The sequence below is a fragment of the Zalophus californianus genome, chromosome X (assembly GCF_009762305.2).
Source record: "Zalophus californianus isolate mZalCal1 chromosome X, mZalCal1.pri.v2, whole genome shotgun sequence".
Classification (NCBI taxonomy): domain Eukaryota; kingdom Metazoa; phylum Chordata; class Mammalia; order Carnivora; family Otariidae; genus Zalophus; species Zalophus californianus.
This window is the reverse complement of record NC_045612.1, coordinates 15,416,022-15,434,452: the sequence shown is the minus strand read 5'-3', so window position 1 is coordinate 15,434,452 and position 18,431 is coordinate 15,416,022. Positions and strand designations below refer to the sequence as shown.

Sequence of the window (18,431 nt, the reverse complement as noted above, 5' to 3'; positions counted from 1 at the left end):
TAATCTTTACACCCAACATGGGGCTTGAATTCAGGACCCTGAGATCAAGAGTTGCATACTCTTCCATCTGAGCCAGCCAGGAGCCCCAGGAAGTTTTTCTTTTTCTTTTTATCTTCCCTTAACTGCCTAAAAGAATCTTGGGGTGCCTAGGTGGCTCAGGCAGTGACTCTTGATTTTGGCTCAGGTCATGATCTCAGGGTCATGAGATAGAGCCCTGCATGTTGGGCTCTGCACCTGGGTGTGGAGCCTGCTTAAGATTCTCTCTCCCTCTGCACCCCCCCCAAAAGAATCTAGATAGAGGACCTGTTCTAGAAAGGGAGCTATAGTGACAGATAACTATAGTATAACATAATCTAGGTGTGACAGAGGAACTTAGCAAGATCTGTTAAAATTCTTTGTGTCCCATTGTTTCTGTATGGCTTGGCAAACATTTGTTTACAAAACATTTGCTCTTTTTCAATTTCTTGTGAATTGCCTGCCTTCCTTTTGAAGCCCCAGACCCCTACCCCCTTCTCCTTAGTCCAGAATGACACATATACGTCATCTTTCCTGTTTTTGAAATCTCTCGTTTTGTGGATTCCCCATATGTACGTAATTTAGATTTTTCTCCTGTTAATCTGTCTTATGTCAGTGTAATTCTTAGACCAATTAAAAAAATCTTGAAGCATAGAGAAAATTTTTCTTCTCCAATATGCTCTTACCAAGTGCTTGGGTCTGTGCTAGGAATATGAAGACAAAAAAAAGGATCTTGTGCTTAAGGAGCTTACTTTCTAGTAGGGGGTGAGAGACAAGTAAGGAAATAAAATGAATAATGTATTCTTCACTTTCCACTAAAATACTCCTAATGGCATAGAAGGGAAAACCCATGTCTCCCCGGAGTTTGGGGCATAACCTACATTAAGAGATTAATTTCTTTGAACTTCATCTCTTTTTAAAGTTTTTATTTTAATGGGTGCCTGGGTGGCTCAGTTGGTTAAGCGACTGCCTTCGGCTCAGGTCATGGTCCTGGAGTCTCGGGATCGAGTCCCGCATCGGGCTCCCTGCTCGGCAGGGAGTCTGCTTCTCCCTCTGACCCTCTTCCCTCTCGTGCTCTCTGTCTCTCATTCTCTCTCTCTCAAATAAATAAATAAAATCTTTAAAAAAAAAGTTTTTAAGTCCAATTAGTTAACAGTGTAATATGAGTTTCAGGTGTACAATATAGTGATCCAACACTTCCATACATCACCAGGTGCTCATCACAAGTGCACTCCTTAATCCCCATCACATGTTTCCCCCACCCCCCACCCACTTCCCTTATAATCATCAGTTTGTTCTCTATAGTTAAGCCTGTTTCTTGGTTTGCCTCTCTCTTGAATTTTATCTTCTAAAAGCCTTGCAAATTTTGCATTCCACACTACAATATAGCCCCATTTGTTTTTTTGTTTGTTTGTTTTGTTTTTACATATTATCCAACCAAGTGGGGTTTATTCTGGAAATACATGACTGATTCAACATTTAAATACCAATGTAATGCATCATATTAATAACCTTAATAAGAAACACTGCCAAAAAATTGGATAAAATTCAATATCTAATCATGACAAAAACTCTCAACAAACTAGGAAGAGAAAGGAACTTCCTTAACCTGATAAAGGACAAGTATAAAAAACCTATAGTTTGGGGCCGCCTGTATGGCTCAGTCGGTTAAGCGTCTGCCTTCGGTTCAGGTCATGATCCCAGAGTCCTGGGAATGAGCCCCTCTGTGGGCTCCTTGCTCAGCGGGGAACCTGCTTCTCCCTCTCCCTCTGCCTGCCACTCCCCCTGCTTGTGTGCTCATGCTCTCTGTCAAATAAATAAATAAAATCTTTAAGGGAAAAAAAGCCTATAGCTGGTATCATACTGCATGGTTAAAAACTGAATGTTTCCCCGTTGAGAAGGAGGACAGGTAAGGATGTCTCCTCTTATTCAATATCCTATTGGAAATCCTATTTAGTGCGACAAGGCAAGAACAAAAATAAAAGGCATAAGAATTGGAAAGGAAGAAATAAAACGGTCCCTAGTTACAGGTGCCAGTCAGGCCTCACTCTAGAAGAGGTCTTCAAATTGGCGCATGGGGCAGGGGGAGCCTTGGAGTTGGGCAAAGCCGGCCTGCCTAGTGAATGGCTTGCACATTGTGGGGGGGGAGGCTGAGGGGGGGAACAGAAGACAACTTCTGGAGCACAAGGAGCACAGAGAATCCACCAGAAGGAGCCGCCTCCATTTCAGGCCCAGCAGGTGGATGGAGGTGGTGACAATCACTCAGTGGGGACACCCGGAGGGCTGTGTCTTATTGCTGAGAATGGGGACGTAGCCTTCGGTGCTGCTTCGCTTCTTGAGTTTAACAGACACGGCGCGGCGGGGAGCTTTAATGGAAGACCTCAGTCACAGTTGGAGCTGTAGATGAGGACGGGGATGGGGGCAAAACGGATCACGAACCGGCTGCTCCTTCCTGCTTCTTTGTCTCCTGCGTTTGCGGAGGGGCGGAGGCCGGCGTCCTGTAGGTGACCCGGGTGGCACACCGGCCCCGGGAAGCCCCGTCGCCCACGGTCCCCACACTCAGTGAGGCGCCTGTGCTCGCTCAGTAGGGCGCCGAGTCCCCGCCCGCAGGGCCCTAGCGTAGCCGCTAGACGCCCGCGCCCAGGCCTGGGAGGCTGGCCAAGCATCCCGTTTATTTAAACACGTACACTTTTTCAGCCACAGGCTGCCTGGAGAGGGGTGGTAATGTAGTGGTAAAACGCAAGATTTGTATTCAAGCTCTGGTGACTTCTAATCATGACCGCTCTACAGCTTCCCAGCTCCTCTTTCCTGTTCCTCTTCGCTAAAGTGGTGCCCCTTCTGAGCACCTTCTCCTGTTCTCCAAATCTTTACAAGGGCTTCTCCAGTCCGCGTGGTTAAGTTCGTTCTCCCCTCTCTTACAACGCCCCGAATTCTGATCATTGGTACATTTTCTCCTGCAACTTTTCCTGCTTCTCTAGTTCAAGAGTTAACTCGCTAAATTCTACTAGGCCTCTGCTAACCGCCAGCTCTCTGCCTTTGTTCTGCCTGGAATCGCCGGCTGCCAATCAACAGAGGACGCAGACCTCTCGGAGCGAGGGAACTTGGACAGAATGGCCAGGCGCACTCGGCTCAGCGTAAACAAGCGACCTCTTGTTCTCCAAAGATCTTGACAGACCAGGAGGAAAAATGATCAGCTCTTCTACTAACTTTGTTGTATGATACCTACACTACTGCCTAGGTCCAAATACAAGCACTTTGCATTATAGGACAGCACAGGGAGCGGAAGGTGAGGGCGACGAGGGTTCTTACAGAGGTCGAAAAATAAGATCCCCGCCGCTAAGTGAAAGAAAACTTTCAAAGACTAAGAGCAACACTTCCCTCTCCCTCCCTCTTCTGTAGCCTTTTCCCCCTTCCCCCCTCCTTCCCCAGACTTGCGCTGTCCAATAGAAATGGAATGCCTTGTGGAATCACTGTTGTACACCTGAAATTGATGTAATATTGTGTGTCAACCACGCTTCAATGAACATATTTAGGATAAGTCCACCTGGCATTCTCTAGGATGTGATTATTGTGGTTTTCTTTGTGTGTGTGTGTGTGTGTGTGTGTGTGTGTGTGTGTGTGTGGTTTTAAGGTGAGTTTTAAAATTTTTCAGATTATCATTGAATCATAATAAACATATTCTGCTTAAGTCATGAATGTAAAATAAAAGTTGTGTCTCCCAGGTAGGAATGATGCTAGAACTTATTTCACATTGAGCGATACATGTATCATCACAGACAACATAAAAATACCGAATAGCTGAACTGGTTAATTGGTAACACTGCATGGCTTTGTTTTGCTGTAGTATTTTTGCAGAATTTATTTATATTAAAAATTGCTTTAACGAATAAAAAAGAAATATGATGCGAGCCACGTGTCATTTTAAATGTTCTAGTAGCCACGCTTTATTTTTATTTATTTATGTTAAAGTAGGGTCCACGCCCAACATGGGTTTGAACTCAGGATCCTGAGATCAAGAGGCCCGTGCTCTACGGACTGAGCCAGCCAGGCGCCCCTAGCAGCCACACTTTAATAAAAAGAAACAGGTGAAATTAATTTTAACAATGTTTTCTTTAACGCAACTAACCCAAAATATTACCATTTCGATATGCAATCACTATAAAAATGCAGAGGTTTGCATTCCTTTTTCCAAGCAGTCTCTGATACTGGGTGTGCATTTGACACTTACGGAACATTAATTTTGGACTGGCGGCATTTCAAGCGCCTAATACCCACCATCCTGGACGGCTTGGCCCCGGAATTCCCCCTCTTTCCCCTTCTTGTCCCACCACCCCGCAGGAAGAAGTGAAGATGGTGGGGGGGAGGTAACATTGCTACTTTGGGACTGAGGCAAGCGCGGGGAGGACACCTCACCCTGTGAAGTTGTGATGTTGCGACGCTGAGACCTCTCAGCCAGCCTCCCCTGCCCCCCTCCCCCGCTCAGCGAGGAAGCTCTAACCGCAGGAAAGTGCCAGGCTGCGGGTGGGGGATGGGGGGAGTGGGAGAGATGGGTGGGGGGGAGGTGGAAGACGCCGCGCAGAGCCGCACGCATGCGTACTGCGCGCGCTCATAAAAGCAGCCTGGCGCCCTAGCAACGTGTTCCAAGCCACTGTCTCGTCGGAATAAGTAGCTTTCCCCGGAGTTCTAGTCCCACCAGTCGATCTTGGCTCGTGCCCGTCCACGGTTCTTTCTTGTCATTTCCGTTTCTCCCCTGCACTGGTTCGATCTCGCCCGAGCCCAGAGCCGGGCTCCTGAAATGAGTACTCGTGGTTTCCGCGTGGGAACCAACCCTTGCAGCCTCAGGCTCGCCCTCCCCGGGCTGAGGTGGCTGCTGGGGCTGGGGCTGTTCCTGGGGCTTCACGCCACCCGCAGCGCGGCCTTCTACCTCCCCGGGTTGGCTCCAGTTAACTTCTGCGAGGCGGCCCGAGAGACTGCAACCTGCAAGGTGAGGACCAGTGGGAGAGGCAGAGATGTGAGGGGAAGGCTTTGGGTAGGGGTATGGGGCACACCGGGGGAGACCACGGTCTCGAGCTCTTTTGCCTCTGACCCAGAATGCCAAAGCCCTCTCTGTGGGTGTGGGTTTCGGCGTCTCTGTCTCTGAGCCTCGCACGTGGAAGATCCGGACCTCTCTTTTTCTCAGATTCTCTTTCCCTCTCTTTTGGCTCCTCCCCTTACTCTCCGTTCGTCCAACTCCCGCTCAGCTCTTCCTCCGTCCTCATAGCTCCTCCTTCTCCCCCATTTCTCTTGGCTCCCTCCCTTTCATCTCAGCTTTTCCTCTTCTCCTCCCTCTCCGTTCCGCCCCTCCCTTCCCCACTTCCCTCGCAGCCCCACCCCTCCCTCTCCGCTCCTCCCCTCCCTTCCCCACTTCCCTCTCAGCCCCTCCCCTTCCCCTCAGCCCCTCCCATCCCTCTCCGTTCCGCCCCTCCCTTCCCCACTTCTCTCGCAGCCCCCTCCCCTCCCTCTAGGCTCCGCCCCGGCGTCTTGGCCCCGCCCCTTCGTTACGCTCTCCCCTCTAGGCCCCGCCCCTTCTGCCTGACTCCACCCCTCCCTCTTCCTCTTCCCTCTGGGCTCGCCCTCTTGCTTCCTCCTTTCTGGGCGGCTTCTCCACCGCACTTCTTGGCTCCTTCTTGTACCTCCTTCCTCTGAGCTCCTCCCTCTCCTCCCTCCCTATTGGCTGCTCCTCCACCTTTCTTAGCTCCTCCTCTTCTGTCGCAGCTCCTTTTCTTCTCCCGCCTTGGCTCTTTTCTCGCCCTCTCTCCCTCCCTTTCCTATTGTCCTCCTTGTACTCTCAGGACTCACGACTCACACACTGTGGTCTTTTTTTTTTTTTTTAGTTTTTATTTAAATTCCAGTCAATGCACACAGTGTTAAATTAGTTTCAGGTGTACAATTTAGTGATTTAACACTTCCATACGAAGACCGGGAGCTCATCACAAGTGCGCTGCTTAATCCCCATCAGCTATTTCATCCGTATGCCGACCCACCTCATCGTGGTCTTAGATACACCCCTACCATGTTTTCTTTCTGTCATTCTTCACTCCTCTGGTCTCCTGCTTTTTACCTCTTTAATTCTTGTTAATGCACTTTTTTTTTTTGTTTTGTTAATGCACTTTTGTCTCCCCTGGGCCCTTTACCTGCAAACACCAAGATATTATTTACCTCTCAGACTTGTGAGAATAAAATGAGACAATGTATGAAAAGCACTGATAACTGTACCTGGCGCTTAGTAAGCTTTCCATAAATGGTAGCTATTGTCATTATTAGTTTTTTTTTTTTAAGATTTTATTTATTTATTTGAGAGAGAGAGAGAGAGAGAAAAAGCACATGAGGGGGGTAGGGTCAGAGGGAGAAGCGGACTCCCCGCCGAGCAGGGAGCCCGATGTGGGACTCGATCCAGGGACTCCAGGATCATGACCTGAGCCGAAGGCAGTCGCCCAACCAACTGAGCCACCTAGGCATCCCATTATTAGCTTTCTTTAGGCAGAGATTTCTTTTTTTTTCTTTAAAGTTTATTTAAGTCATCTCTACACCCAACTGGGGCTCTAACTCAAGACCCCAAGATCAAGAGTCGCATGCTCCTCCCACTGACGCAGCCAGGCGCCCCGGGGCAGAGATTTCTGACCCAATTCCTCTTCTGTGTGTTCCTCAACACCCAATAATTTTCTGACTCCTTTCTTTAGGAGCTTGGTTTCTGTAACTGTAAGCTGAGTCCAAAAAAAGTGGTTTTTTTTTTTTTTTTGTAAGCAATACAAAATATATTAATGAATAAGACTTATTTTTCTGACTCCTCATTGGATGGGGGAAGCATTCTGGCATAAGGCACCACACAGGCCCTGGGAAGTTGAGAACAGTTCTGGGTGTGGTTTAACTATAGACTTAACCAACTTGAAAGTTCCAGGGTTTTTTAAAGGCCAGTTTTAGGGGCAGCAAGTTTGCTCTTAAAACCTGGAACTTGCCTTTTCCTGTGTGAAGTTTTGATAGTAATGTTTTGAGCCAACATTTTGCCAAACACATGTAAGAAATGGCATTTACAAAATATTTTTATGTCTGCCTTTTCTCTGGTAATACCTCATCCTGGATCTCTATTCTTTATTTCATCAGGCTTCCTGGCAAAGAAACATGATCTTTAACCATAACAAATGTCTGGAACTTCTTTTCCATAAGCTCTTTTCTTTTTAGGCTGTTATTGCATCCCTACATGTGTTCTACTTTTTATTCTGAGATTTCATCTTCTGTCTTTGGTGAGTCTCTCATTTTTAGGTTTAACACTCTAAACTTACTTCATTTGGTAGCATCCAGCCCCTTGTTTTTTTTTTTTTTGGTTTTAAAGTTTTTGCTATTGCAAAAGCAGTAGCATGCATGATACATGGTTAGAAAATGCAGGTAGGCAAAAAATAAGAAAAACATTTCTAATAACTAGAGAATTACCACTCTTGATATCTTAGCATATATTCTAGATTTTTTCTACACATACTCATACCCACATGTGTATTTTTAATAGACTTTTTAGAGTTTTTTTAGAGCAGTTTTAGGTTCACAGCAAAATCGAGCAGAAAATAGAGTTCCCATATACCCCTGCTCCCAAACATGCATAGCTTTCCTCATCAACATCCCCCACCAGAGTGTTACATTCCTTACAGTTGATGAACCTAGATTGACACATCATTACCACCCAAAGCCCATAGTTTATATTACACTTCACCCTTGGTCATTCTGTGAGTTTGGAGGAATGTGTAATGACATGTATCCATCATTATAATATCATATAGAGTAATTTCACTGCCTTATACATTCTCTATATTCTCTGCTATTCATCTGTCCCTCTCTTAATCCCTGGCAACCGCTGATCTATCTACTGTCTTCATAGTTTTGCCTTTTCCAGAATGTCATATAGTTGGAATCCTACAGTATTTAGACTTTTCAGACTTGCTTCTCTCAGTAATATGCATTTAGAGTTCTTCGGTGTCTTTTCATGGTTTAATAGTTCATTGCTTTTCAGTTTTGAATAATATTCCATTATCTGGATGTACCACAATTCATTTACGTATTCACCTACTAAAGACATCTTGGTTGCTTCCAAGTTTTCACAATGATGAACAAAGCTGCTATAGACATTGTGCAGGTTTTTGTGTAGACTTGTTTTCAGCTCCTTTGGGAAAATACCAAGGAGTATCATTGCTAGATTATATACTAGGATTATGTTTAGTTTTTCTTTTTTTAAAGATTTTATTTATTTGAGAGAGAGAGAGAACATGAGGGGGGGAGGGGGGGTCAGAGGGAGAAGCAGACTCCCCGCTGAGCAGGGAGCCCGATGCGGGACTCGATCTTGGGACTCCAGGATCATGACCTGAGCCGAAGGCAGTCGCTTAACCAACTGAGCCACCCAGGCACCCGAGTGTGTTTAGTTTTTTAAGAAACTGCCAAGCTGTCTTCTAAAGTGGCTGTACCATGTTGCATTCCCACTAGCAATGAATGAAAGTACATACGCATTTTTTTACCTACACAAAATCATGGTATCCATGTTATTTTGTAACCTGCATTTTTCTTTCTTTTTTAATCAATATCTTGTTTCTCTCCTTTTTAAAAAAAGATTTTAAAAATTTATTTGTGAGAGAGAGAGAGCACAAGCAGGGGGAGTGGCAGGCAGAGGGAGAAGCAGGCTCCCTGCTTAGCAAGGAGCCCCATGCAGGACTGGATTCCAGGACCCTGTGATCATGACCTGAGCCTGAGCCGAAGGCAGATGCTTAACCATCCCATAACCTGCACTTTTCTATTAACAACTCTATCTTTCCACATCAATACATTTTTATCTCATGTATTACCAAGTTCATAGTCAGATTTCCATAGTTGTCCCTGAAATAACCAAACCAGAATCCAATCTAGGACCACAAATTGCATCTCTTTATTATAGTCTATGGTTCTTTTAATCAAGCACAGTCTCTGCTTTTTCTTTTCATAACATTAACTTATAAAAGGGATCAGTCTCTTTTTCTTGTGCAATGTCCCTCCTCCTGGACTTGTCTCTTTGCTGCCTTTTGATGACATTTAGATTGGTTTAATAGTTAAACTTGAACCCTTTGGCGAGCAATTTGAAATATATATTAAAGTCTACAAAAATGTTCACCCCCTGATTGTAATGATCTCACTTAGAATAATATACAAGGATATAGACAGATAAGAGGTTTTTCTCTGTGAAGGTCTCATCTACCTGGGTCTTTTAGTCACATAGTACCCCTCCCTGGAGAGCACCAATATCATCAGTTTCTCATGTATCCTGCTAGGGATTTCATGAATAAATGAACAAACAGGTATTTATATCATTTTTTCCTCCCTTTTTTTTTTTTTTTACACAAATGGGAGCATACTGTTCTCATCTTCAGGTGTCTTTATCATTTAACAATATAGCTTAGAGATCATTTTATATCATTGTATAAGAACATCCTTGCTCTTTTTTAATGGTATAGCATTCTATTATAAGGATGTGCTATACTTGATTCACATAGTCCCTTATTTATGTATTTAGCTTGTTTCTATTCTCTTGATCTTACCAAACATTGTTGCATATGAGAATATCTATAGAATAACTTCCTAGGACTGGAATTGCTGGGTCAAAGAATATATGCACTTAACAATTTTGATATCCTCAAATTGCTTTCCACGGAGGTTGCATTAATTTACACTCTTAAATCAGGAAACTAGTCCCTTGTCTGTGACATCCTTTTCCCAAGTTTGTCAGTTGTCTTTTGGTTTTGCTTATTGTGTTTTGTTTTTGCTTTTGTTTTTTTGCCATTTAGAAAAATTGGCTTTTATTCTAATATATCAATTTTTTTTTTGGTTTCTGACTTTTTTTGCCGTTTTGAAAGGTCTTAACCAAGCCAGCCAAGATTATAAAATAATTCTCCCATGGTTTCTTCTATTACTTTTATGGATTAAATTTTAACAAATAAGATTGATATTTCCTGGTGTGATGTATGAGGTAAGTATCCAGCTTAACATTTTTCCCCCCTAGATTGCTGACCAGTTGTCTTAACGGTATTATTGAATAATTTATCTTTTCTCCACTTGCTTTGTGAAACCATTAAGACTCTTTTAATTATAGTAAGCTCCAGATATGTATTTTAAAATAGAGTTCAAATCTTATGTACGTTGTGTTTTGGGATTCTAGATGAGAACTATTATCCTTAATTATCTGCTGTCCTTTTAGAAACTTTTCTCTGTTCACCTTTATAAAACTCTAACTGATATATGTTGCTACTGCTAAATTTCTGATTAGATTTCATTAAGTGCAGATACAATACTCTTACAAAGTTAGAGTAAGGTTGTTTATATTTGTTGCCAAACTTGATGATTTCCTATATCCTCTTAAAAAAAAAAACTAACCATGTGGTAAAGATGATAGCAGATGTTCAGTTGAAAAAAAGCAGTTTATGGAATTTTGAACAAGAATAAAGTGTTTACCCAAGTTATGTTCTAGTGGTTTTTTTTTTTTCCAAAGATTTATTTATTTATTTGAGAGAGTGAGAATGAGAGAGAGAGTACATGAGAGGGGGGAGGGTCAGAGGGAGAAGCAGGCTCCTTGCTGAGCAGGGAGCCTGATGTGGGACTCCATCCTGGGACTCCGGGATCCTGACCTGAGCCGAAGGCAGTCGCTTAACCAACTGAGCCACCCAGGCGCCCCTGTTCTAGTGGTTTTAAAAGTCCTATCTTGGGGCACCTGGGTGGCTCAGTCAGTTAGGCGTCTGACTCTTGATCTCAGCTCAGGTCTTGATCTCAGGGTTGTGAGTTCAAGTCCCGTGTTGTGCTCCACGCTGGGCATAGAGCCTACTTAAAAAAAAAAATCCTATCTTGTAAATTATCAAGAACACACCTGAGATCCAGGGAGGTAAGCAGAAGTATTCTGTGAAAAGCCAGAATAGATGTCCTAATGTTCATGCACTAACTCTCATGCTCTCAGTCTTTTTGATATAGTGTTAACAGATCTGTGATTTATTCCACAAATTGAGGGCTTGCTGTCTAGCAGATTGGGGGTGGGGAAGAAGGGAGAAGAGGCATCTCAACAATTGACAATAAAGACCTAAAATCTATACAAAGAAGTTGAAGTTCTTTGGTAGAGGTGAGGGGTGTGGGTAGTAGGGATGTGGGTAGCATCTATCGCAATGTAGTTTTGGGGCAAATAGTTCTCACTTAGTTTGATACTGAGGATGTCACAGAGTCAAAGCTGGTGCAAGGACTGATGTTCAAAATGACCCTGAGCCATCAAGGAAGGTTGAATTGTGATCACCATGTTCTGTTTAGGATAGGAAAGAGTGAAGTGTATTTTAGAATGATTCTTACAAAAATGGCTAAAATAATACAAGGAGAGCTCTTATGCGGGTAGCTTTAATTATCTCAAGTTCTTAACCTGAATTCCATGGACTTCAGGGGCCCTGTGAAGCCTCCTAAACCTGAACAGAGACTTTGGTGAATATGTATGCTTTTCTGGGGAGAGGGGCATAGCCTTCATCACATTCTCAAAGGGTTCTATAATGAAAAAAGGTTAAGAATGGCTGAGATATCTGAAAAATTTATGTATTCAGAGAATCCAATGATGCCACCTAAATGTTATGAATTTATAGCTATACTGTGTGTTAAAAATCTATAAATGTATACATTTATAACACTGTCCTAAGTTATAAATTTATAATTGCACAGTTATAAATTGATTGGAGCAATAGACCCAAATACCTTTCAGTTACTTCATTATGTGTTTTGCAAGTGCTACCTTGTTTTATTTTGTATTAATGAGTGTTTTCTTTCCTTTTTGTAGTCATCAATAGCACTATTTGTGAATAGATTGGACTCAGAATCTGTCCTACCTTATGAATATAATATGTAAGTTATAAGTATTATATCTGATATAATTGCAGTTACATCATAATTATGATATTATTGTGTTAAAGTGTGTTTTAAGCTTTTAAAGATAGTGGATGAAAGCCCTGGATATATTAAGAAATATGGTGGTAATTTTGTAATAAAGGTAACAGGAACAAAATGATTAAAATAGAGAGCTTTCAGTGTGAGGCAAATGCTTAAAAATTTAGGAAGTTTTCATACTTGATTTTTCTAAGAAAAGCAAATTATAAATTTACTATATTTTGAACTTTAAAAAAATCATTGCAGAGTTGTAGTTTATTTTTAAAACATGGGATAAGGAGGTTTCTACTAAGGTTTTTAATGGATGCCAAGTGCTTAGTTTAGTAGTGAGCTGGTATCACATAATCAAAATTAAGATCAATCATTTTGAGAATAGAGACAAATGATATACTTTTTTAGAGAAATGATTGTAGCTCCCTTTGGTATTATTTTATTTCCACTAATTAAACAGAAGTTAAATCAGATCTAATTTTCATTAAAATACCAGGTTTAAATGTAGGGTGTTAGCAGGAGCATTTAAAATATTATGCAAGCCTACCATTGATTTTATCTTTGCCATTTTATATTCAATTTTATATATTCACATTTACTTAAAGGTAGTTGTAACTCTTTTCATGTAGTAACCATTTGATTTGTGAGTGAATCTGTGGGCATGTATTTGAGGAGGGATTCTGTTGTTTAAGTTCCCCTTTGATCAGAACTGATAACAGCAGTTTCTAAATGTCTCAGGTTAGAATTAGTACAGATTTTAAACTATTCTTTGCTTATTTTATGTAATTTGAAGTTTAACCCTGAAAACACTGTTAGTTTTTTTAAGATTGTGATTACCTACCTTACAAAAGCCAAGAGCAGTACCATGAGCATTTTAAATAATGAATTCATAGTTATAAGAGGTTAAACAATTTAAAAGGAAATCTGTAATGAGGTCTATAAATCATAATTAGACACCTTCTGGGTCATGTTTTTAGAAGTATCTACCATTAACAGTGGAGAGGCTTGACAAATTACAAAGATGAATTTCTTTGCTGAGATATATATATATATATTTTATATATATATATACACACACACATATATTTTTTTTTAACCTTACTTGAACTTCTCCTCTAGCTTTGACTTCTGTCAAGATTTTGGAAAGAAAAACCCTTCTGAAAATCTCGGACAAGTACTATTTGGAGAACGAATAACATCATCTCCCTATGAGGTTATTCAGCGGATCTTATTTAATATTTTAAATTGAATCTTCTCAGAACTGGCTACTTAAAATTGTAGCAAAGAGTCTGTTTTATTTTTTTAAGATTTTATTTATTTATCTGACAGAGAGAGACATAACGAGAGAGGGAACACAAGCAGGGGGAGTGGGAGAGGGAGAAGCAGGCTTCCTGCCGAGCAAGGAGCCCGATGTGGGGCTCGATGCGGGGCTCGATGCGGGGCTTGATCCCAGGACCCTGGGGTTATGACCTGAGCTGAAGGCAGACGCCTAATGACTGAGCACCCCGGTGCCCCAAAGAGTCTGTTTTAAAAGGAGGTAGAGAAAAAAGAAAGGAGATAGGATGTAGTGTTGCCGGAAGAATGCATGAGTATGTGGTCTTTGAACTGTCTGCAGTAGGGAGTGGTTCCACATAAAGATTTTGCCTTTCAAATTTTATTTTTGCTTTGTAAAGAAAAAAAAGTTTACCTTATTGTCCCTGCATATTCCAGGTAGGGTGGTATAAGCAGATGTATTGGACTGTCATTGTCTTATTGATTTTGCCTTCAATATCTTAATAGATTCTGGGTATAGAGTAAGGATGTTTTCATAAGCAGTTATGATTATGAAGGCATTAACTTTTTTTCTTCTTTTTTCCAAATTCATTGACATCTACTTGAAGTACAATAAACTGCTCATATTGAAAGTGTATAGTTTGGGGGCGGCTGGCTGGCTCAGTTGGAGGTGCATGCGACTCTTGGTCTCGGGGTCTTGAGTTTGAGCCTCACGTGGGGTATAGAGATTACTTAAATAAAACTTTAAAAAAATATGTAGTTTGCTCAATTTTAATTTATGTATACACTTGTGAAACCATCAGGCATTAACTTCTTTTAAAACTTTTTTTAAAGATTGTTATTCATTTATTTTTTTTTAAGATTTTATTCATTTGGGGGGGAGAGAGACAGAGCACAAGCAGGGGGAGAGGCAGAGGGAGAGGGAGAAGCAGGTTCCCCACTGAGCAGGGAACCTGATGTGGGACATGATCCCAGGACCCCGGGATTATGACCTGAGCCGAAGGCAGATGCTTAACTGACTAAGCCACCCAGGCACCCCAAAACTTTTTATTTTGAAATAATTCTAGACAGGAAACTACAAAAACACCATGGACCAGGAGCTCTCATGTACCCTGTGCCCAGGTTTGCCCAATGATAGCATCTTGCTTGACTGTAGTACAATAGCAAAACCCAGGAACTGACACTGGTACAGTGCACAGAGCTTATTCAGATTTCACTAGTTTTACAAGCATTCACTTGTGTGTGTGTGAGAGAGGGAGAAAGAATGGGGGGAGAGGCAGAGGGAGAGAATCTTCAGACTTCTTGCTGAGTGCACAGCCTGACCTGGGGCTCAGTCTCCCAACCCTGAGATCATGACCTGAGCTGAAACTAAGAGCCGGATGCTCAACCGACTGAGCCACCCAGGCACCTCTTTTACCCATTTTCTTTCTTTCTTTCTTTTTTTTTAAGATTTTATTTATTTATTTGAGAGACAGAGAGAAAGAGAAAGCACATGAGATGGGGGGAGGGTCAGAGGGAGAAGCAGACGCCCTGCTGAGCAGGGAGCCCGATGCGGGACTCGATCCAGGGACTCCAGGATCATGACCTGAGCCGAAGGCAGTCGCTTAACCAACTGAGCCACCCAGGCGCCCTCTTTTACCCATTTTCTACTTGGATTGTTTGTTCCTTTACTATTGAGTTTTCAGAATTCCTTGTATATTCTAGGTGTGATTCCTTTGTTGCAACAGTAGTTTACAAATAGTTTTTTCCCAGTCTGTAGCTTTTGTTTTCATCATCATTTTTTTTTAAAGATTTTATTTTTAAATAATGTCTATACCTAATTTGGGGCTCAAACCACGACTCCGAGATCGAGAATAGTGTACTCTACCAAGTGAGCCAGCCAGGCACCCCTGTGTTTTCATCTTCTTAACAGAGTCTTTGACAGAGCAAACATAATTTTTATGAGGTCCAATAATCAAATTTCCTTTTTATGGATTGTGTTTTTGGTGTCAAGTTTAAGGACACATGACATAGCCTTTAGATCTTGAAGATTTTCTTTATGTTTTCTTCTGAAACTTTTATAATTACTTTATATATTTAAGTCTGTGATCTCTTTTGGGTTATTTTGTATAAGGTATGAGGTTTGGATTGAAATTACTGGATTTTTTTGTTTTTGTTTTTGCTTTTTGGGTTTTTTTTGGCCTATAGATGTCCGGTTGCTTCAGCATTATCTGTTGAAAAGACTGTCCTTCCTCCACTGAATTGCTTTTGCACCTTTGTCAAAAAAATCACAAGGATATAGTTGTATAGATCTATTTCTGGGTTCTCTGTTGATCTATTTCTTTGGTCTGTGTGTCAGGCATTAGCTTTTCAATGATTAAAGTTGCAGAAAATACCTCTGTGGAGTACCATTGTCCTAATAGAAAAGTGAACTTTTTCAAGAAATGCTGTCCCTTGGAATGAAGAACATGACAGTATAAGGAAGAAAGGAAAGAAAGAAAGAAAGAAAGAAAGGTGACAGTGTTCTCAGCTGCCAATAGGGAACTTTTTGGTTAATATTTGTATGATTTCAGGATATGAGGTGCTAACTATAACTCTTTTTCATAGTCTATTCTTGCTCATTATTTCCTGATTAGTAACACCGGTACTTTATCCTGATAGCTAGATTTTGTAAATAAGAGGTTTCATATTAAAAGTATCAAATATTTTATTAACACTTTTTTATTAACAGCTCTATTGAGAGATATTCACATACCAAATAACCCACTTAAAGTGTCCTTTTTTTTTTTTTTAGAGTAAGCTCTACACCCAACATGGGGCTTGAACTTACAGCTTGGAGATCAAGCGTTGCATGCTGTATTGATTGAGCCAGCCAGGTGCCCCTTGAAGTATCCAATTTAATGTTTTTTATTTATTTTTTATTTTTTGTTTTTTAAAGATTTTATTTATTTGAGAGAGAGCACAAGCAGGGAGGGAGTGGGCAGAGGGAGAAGCAGACTCCCCGCTGAGCAAGAAGCCCATTGGAGGACTAGATCCCAGGACCCTCGGATCGTGGACTGAGCCCAAGGCAGATGCTTAACTGACTGAGCCACCCAGGCACCCCTCCGATTTAATGTTTTTCAGTATATTCAGAGCATTGTGTGACCATCACTAAAATCAATTTTGTTACCACTTTTAAGTGAAGGGTTCTATATCAGAGTGGTTTTAGGAAGCTACAGTGGATATTATATCCCACCTTATATTTTATCGAAGAAGGCAAATTCTTGTGCTTAGTGGTGAAAGCATGTTGTGTTTGTGTGTGTGCGTGTGTGTGTGTGTGTGTCGTGTAATCCTTTCAGGTATGAATTGAAACTCAAAGGAGATAGTGTTGAGGATGATGGCATACTGAAGTCTCTGAGAAAAAGTTTTATCTGTAAGGTAAGTACTTATTTTGTGATACTTGTTTTTATAAAATTTAGTCAAGTCTTTTACTATTTTAATTCTTTCTTAACAGTTTTCTTTTAGCAAGACAGAATTATGTAAGAAAGTTTGTGTAAAATCCTATGATAGAGAAAATGAGGACCACAAGAAAAAGCTGGCTTTTTTGAAGAAAGGAGTACAACTAAATTATCAACATCACTGGTAGGTTTGAGCTAACACAGATAACATGACTTAATTTTTCAAGTCCTTTCAGAAGTAGTTTTTTTAAAAAAAGTTTTAATACTTGAAATTGTCTACTATTTTTGTGACTTTGATTAAAAATTTTAAGTCCTTTCATTAGTTTTTTTAAAAAAGTAGTTTTAATAGATACTTGAAATTATATACTATTTTTTGTGACTTTGATTAGAGATTTGAACTTAAATATATGCAAGATGATGTTGCTATTGCTTGGTGTGAAATGCTTAAATCTTTTATTTTAAAATATTTATATTTAGGATTATTGATAATATGCCAGTAATATGGTGTCATGTTATTGAGGATAGAAAGTAATGCACACCAGGATTCCCGATAGGATGTTTTATTAACCAAAAGTGGCATAGTGAAAGATGCTTGTGCTATCCACGTAAGTGTTGAGAACTTAGTGTAGAAATATAAGTTGCTTATAATTTGCTTTCTTTTTTTTTTTTTAAAGATTTTATTTATTTAATTGACAGAGAGACAGAGAGAGAGGGAACGCAAGCAGGGAGAGTGGGAGAGGGAGAAGCAGGCTTCCCGCCGAGCAGGGAGCCCGATGTGGGGCTCGATCCCAGGACCCTGGGATCATGACCTGAGCCGAAGGCAGTTGCTTAACCAACTGAGCCACCCAGGCGCCCCATTATAATTTGCTTTCTATTATAATCACTTAGCAAACATTAATGGGACACCTACCATCTCCTAGGTTTTGGGCTAGGTGTTGGGCATACAAACTCAAGTAGACATGGTCTCTATCCTCTAGAATTTCACAGTCCTGAGTAAGGAGATGGCCCTGTAGACAAATCAATACACTAAAATGTCCTATGATAGGAGATTTAGGGGCAAGGAGGGTATAATGGAGGGTATGAAAAAGTATTTGTGAAATAAATGGGTGGGTGAGCGTTTCTAGTAGGGAGATCGGTGTGATCAAAGAGCTTGGAAGCCTGAAACAGGATGCTATGACTGGGGGACTGTGAGCAGTCGAACATGTCTGTGGGCATAAGTTTTGGGGTTTGGATAGTACAGCTAGAGATGAAGCTAAAATGGGAGGTAAGCAGAAGCCAGGTCAGGGAGGGAGGTCCTGTGTGCAGTGGCAAGGAAAATCGTATCGATTGCCTCTTATGTGCCAGGAGCAATGTTATATTGCTTTATACAGTGCCTAATTTCATCCTTAGAACAGCCCTGTTGCTAGAATCTACTGCTGCCATTTTCCAGATGGTGAAACTCGGTCTCCGAGAGGCTGTGGCATGACTAGAGGCCTACAGCTGGTTAAGTGGCAGAAGTAGGACTCCAGCTCAGATCTTTTTAGCTTGGAAGGTCCCAATCACACTGGCCTGCCTTGTGGTTCTCAGTCAGTCTCCTGCTGGGCCCTAGACTAGCAGGAGTGCCTTGGGGCTGCCATGGAGGATGACTAAGAGGCTGAATGGCCGTGAAAGAGCCCAGCCAGGGCAGCACTGCCTTTAATCTGTTTTCTGTGGGGCGACTCAGTGTGGGTCAGCGATGAGGACGAAGGGGACAGAAGGAAGAATATAGGATGACTGCCCCGTTTCTGGCTTGGTTGTCTCACTGAT

At 41.5% G+C, this 18,431-nt stretch overlaps 1 protein-coding gene across 1 annotated transcript in view; it reads left to right on the top strand.

Moving 5' to 3' along the window:
* The first annotated feature begins 4,686 nt into the window (after nt 1–4,686).
* The window catches only part of LOC113930982 (transmembrane 9 superfamily member 2-like), a 77,550-nt gene continuing 63,805 nt past the window's right edge, over nt 4,687–18,431 (top strand). The window contains exons 1-4 of the mRNA XM_035725657.1: nt 4,687–4,999; nt 11,861–11,925; nt 13,078–13,171; nt 16,703–16,830. Of these exons, the coding sequence (XP_035581550.1) occupies nt 4,811–4,999; nt 11,861–11,925; nt 13,078–13,171; nt 16,703–16,830 (476 nt within the window). The 5' untranslated portion in view covers nt 4,687–4,810. The remainder of the gene's footprint in view (nt 5,000–11,860; nt 11,926–13,077; nt 13,172–16,702; nt 16,831–18,431) is intronic.